Source organism: Triticum dicoccoides, chromosome 5A, assembly GCF_002162155.2.
Source record: "Triticum dicoccoides isolate Atlit2015 ecotype Zavitan chromosome 5A, WEW_v2.0, whole genome shotgun sequence".
In the NCBI taxonomy this organism is placed as follows: domain Eukaryota; kingdom Viridiplantae; phylum Streptophyta; class Magnoliopsida; order Poales; family Poaceae; genus Triticum; species Triticum dicoccoides.
This window is the reverse complement of record NC_041388.1, coordinates 40,387,054-40,391,272: the sequence shown is the minus strand read 5'-3', so window position 1 is coordinate 40,391,272 and position 4,219 is coordinate 40,387,054. Positions and strand designations below refer to the sequence as shown.

The 4,219-nt window shown below is 41.9% G+C and overlaps 1 protein-coding gene across 1 annotated transcript; it reads left to right on the top strand.

The window, feature by feature from the left end:
- Positions 1-1,166: 1,166 nt before the first annotated feature.
- On the top strand, positions 1,167-3,655 carry LOC119298970 (60S ribosomal protein L36-3-like). The gene is made up of 4 exons (XM_037576278.1): positions 1,167-1,300; positions 1,380-1,509; positions 2,533-2,732; positions 3,344-3,655. Exons 2-4 carry the CDS (start codon positions 1,408-1,410, stop codon positions 3,378-3,380), a joined length of 339 nt encoding a protein of 112 aa, XP_037432175.1. The 5' UTR covers positions 1,167-1,300; positions 1,380-1,407; the 3' UTR covers positions 3,381-3,655.
- Positions 3,656-4,219: the final 564 nt, after the last annotated feature.

The window sequence follows — 4,219 nt, the reverse complement described above, 5'->3', positions numbered from 1 at the left end:
CTTTGGCTTTTTCTATTGCTAGCCGGACAACCGGAACGCGGTCTGTATCTGAGACGAAGAGTGGACCGCAGAGTGGAGCGTACAGTAATTGAAATGTGGGGAGCAGATTCAATCGAGCACACATTCACAAAGAAAATGACCGGGTCGCCCAAGCCATTTTCTCTTCGGACGTATGTTTAGTTTAGATTGTCAAGAACCAGAAGTCACTTGTTTCACCTCATATGGATGCACAACGATCAGCACTAGTGTGACGGAAAATGGTGGTCTAGCTCTCTGTTATACCATCGTGGCTCACATAGTCCAAGACACTAGTAGTCGGATGCATCACCATGGCAAAGAGACATCATCTCACATATTAACCGTCCTTTTGAGTCATCCCTGGCTACCCGTACTTGTGGTGCCCTCTCTAGTGTCGCCTGAAAATCAGCGAGGTACTTGAGGTATGTTGGAGGAGACTCATATTCTTACATATTGGTGGTATCAACGTTTGTTGCACTCTAGGGTCTCGACCTTCTTTTACGTGCCATCGAGTGTCGCGACAACATATGTGTCCTGGTCGATGGTCTTTACATACGGTGTTCTTCGCCCACACAAAAAAAGCCTGGGAACACTATGAATATGAAAACGATTTTGTTAATTCTCAACCGACAAAGAATCCAGATAGATCTTTATCAATTCTAGAACAATCAGATTTGCATTGCCATAGGAGTTGTAAGCAGGAAGCCACTGAGGTTTTCTCAGTTGCAAGTGAGTGAAAAAATCAACCAATACAAAAATGTTTACATAGTATTAACTCATGGGATGACATCACTTGACTGAGTAGGCTGAGTTTTAGGCGCACTCATATGAAAAAAGGCTGACAATTTTGTTATCGGTTCGTGTGACATTTTGTTTTCACCGTGGTGTGTGTATTGTATCTTTTTGCGGTAAATAATGTATTTTCTTCCTTTCTCTAAAAGTAAAGATAATGTTTTGGCTCCTAGCTAACATAGCAGAAACACCGCATTTATATGTTGTTCAAATGATCAAATACTGCATTTTTTTTAGCAAATCAAACACTGTAAATTTTTTTTTTGGCATCAAATACTGCATTTTGCGCTAACAACTTACACACGCACAAAAGTGGGCCTATCCATAAGGTGAGCAAAACAAGCCGAGTAAGCCCACGAAGACAGGCCCATCAGTCTAGCGTGGAGAGATTTCACGCCCTGGCCATATATAAGATCCTGCCTCACGCAGCTTAGGGTTTCTTCCCGGGCGCTGGCGGCGGATTAGGGTTTCACTTGCATCCATTCTCAACGTAAGCCTGCAAGCAGCGCCGCCGCCGCACCATGAATCTTGTGTCAGATCACTCGTAACCTTGCGTGCGTCCGTTGCAGGTTAGCAGGAGCGAGTGGGAGTCCGGCCATGGCGCCGTCGCAGCCCAAGTCAGGGCTCTTCGTGGGCATCAACAAGGGCCACGTCGTCACCAAGCGCGAGCTGCCGCCTCGCCCGTCCGACCGCAAGGGGGTAATAAGCCGTCTCTAACCTCCGATATCCTCCTTCTCCTGCCCATATGCGTCTTCTGATTTGTTCTCAGTGCCCGCTTGATCTGCCCATTTAGATTGTACTGGCCTCGGACTGTTCTCTAGATCTGTGTTTGCTCGGTAGTTCCGTTGTTTTAGTCTACTAGGTTTAGTATTATTTTCGTGTCTATTGTAGTTATGATCAAGAAAAGGGTGGTGAGCTTGATGTTAAGAACACTGTAGCATAGTATGGTTGATGCTACTAAAGGGTAAAAGTAGTCGGGGTAAATATCTGTGAGGTGTACCTTGTATTGCATGGAAGCTCGCCGAATTGAGAACTGATAAAAATTCTACAAGATTGAGAGCAGCCTTGTGTCTGCAGTGATGTAATGATGCATCAACACACCTTTGGCATTTTTGATATTTAAGAAGTCCTAAGTTGCTAGTCCTGGAGGTCTATAGTTGTTGGTGAAATGTGGCCGCTCAATCAAGTACCTTGTATTTTCATTTCTAAAGTATCACTGACCGTGCTACACACCTTTTTGAGGGATATTGCAATATTCATCTGTAAATAGTTGTTAATGCAGTTTTCAATGCCATCTAGTATTAGTCTTAATTCTCATATTGTTCGATGCATAACCATGGCCTTGTGTAACTTGGCAGCATTGATAGCCTCTTGTTTTCATGTGTAAATCTGGATTCTGTATTGGGCTTGATTACCTACACGGGCCTGTATTATTTCTGCATTTAAGTAATAGCCAATGCAGATTCAGATCACCTTCCTTCCTTGATATTATTTACAACTGTTGTCAAGTCGTGTTAAAAGTAAAATAGAACCTTGCTGAGTTTGGGGCCAAATTGTTATTCGGCTATTCTAGTTGGCTTTTTTTTAAGGAATTGTAATTTGTGTGAAACTGAAACAAAGTTAACTCTGCACTTACATGCTCCTATATGCTCAGCTGAATTATTATAGCATGTCTATCAGTTTGCAGTTATCCTTACATTGTTATGTTCGCATATTTTGCAGAAAGGTACAAAGAGGGTGCATTTTGTCAGGAACTTGATCAGGGAGGTTGCTGGATTTGCTCCCTATGAGAAGCGTATCACTGAGCTTCTTAAGGTTGGAAAGGACAAGCGTGCACTCAAGGTTGCCAAGAGAAAGCTTGGTACTCACAAGAGAGCAAAGAAGAAGAGAGAGGAGATGTCAAGTGTCCTTAGGAAGATGAGGTGTGTAACAACTAGACTTAACATTTATATTATGAACATTATTTGACTCTGCTGCCCTATTATTCAGTTTTCCTTTTTGTTCTGGACTACGTAGTTACCTAGAGCATTAGTGCATAGTGCATCCTCTAGTAGTAGGAGAATTATGAATTTGTTTGGTTTATAAGTGAATTGAAGACAAAAAAAATCTTTCAATTAAGAAATGCTGTGATGGCTTCCAGCCAAAGCTTAAATAAAGCGCTAGGTCTAAATTCCATTTTTTTTAATCTCTGCCTAGTGCCTATCTTGTCTCTAGGCGTTCAGTTGTTGCTTATTGCCTATGCACTCAACAATTCTTCCAATATTTTTTTTAATTTGTAGATGTGGCTTTTCTCCATGTCAAGTAGTATAGGTTGTAGACAGCAGTTCCCACTTGGAAGATGGTAGGGTTTTCGGTGTTGCATATACAATGCAATCTTCAGCATAATCATGTTCCTATTTTCTTGTAGTTCTTTAGTTTTTTCTTTTGCCTGACCAATTTAATGTCTTCTACATTCAGGAAAAAATAGTTGCCATTCTGTTTTGCTGCAACAGTTGTTTTATAAATGACTAAAATGTTGTCTCATGATATGCAGGTCTGCTGGTGGTGGTGCTGGTGACAAGAAGAAATAGAACTTGGCTAGCTGGTGAATTTTATCCGGAAGCAAAGTCCTGTATTACCAGTCCGTACCTATAGAGCTATGGCCATTGTGTTGACACTATCTTTAGCCCGTGGTTTCTATTTTGAGAAGACCAATCTTTTTAAGATTTTTACATGAGTCTGGTATCTTTGTTTGATTACTTGGTACTCTGCTGTTTATTCAGTTATGTAGCTTGTCTGGGTTTTGTACCTGCGATTGTTATATGTTTTCAGAAAGCCCTGCCACGGTGTGAACTTGGAGCCCATACCCCCATTACAGCATCCATTTCTTTCGGAGACCTAATATCTTGATTTGTTATGTGTTAACTGTATGAGCATCTGTTAATAGCGCCTTCCTAGTACAAAGCATCTTCACATATAGCCATTTCTTGCCCCTGCAAAAAATATAGCTATTCTTTACACGTCTAATAGGAAACACTGTTTTGACCTCCCTTTGTGCAATGAAAGAATTCCTTGTTTAACACAGTTTTAAATTTCGTTTCCCTATTTGACTCTGAAGAAATATTTCTTCCTTATTTAATACCTACTTTGAAATCCCCGAATTTTTTATTAATAGTAATTAGTATTCACGGAATTATGAAACGAGGAAAGGATAATTACATTTTTTAGAAATAGTAAGGACGCTAGGCATTACGGCGTCCATGCACGGACGCTAGTATAAGCGACGTCCTGGACTGGACGCTAGCATCAATCACGTCCACGTTTAGGCTGGGCTCCTATCCAGCAGCTTCGGCCCATCGCCCCCTCGGCCACCGCTGCCGCCGCCGCCCTCCACCTCATCTCTCGCCCACCTCCTCAAGGCCGCCTCCCT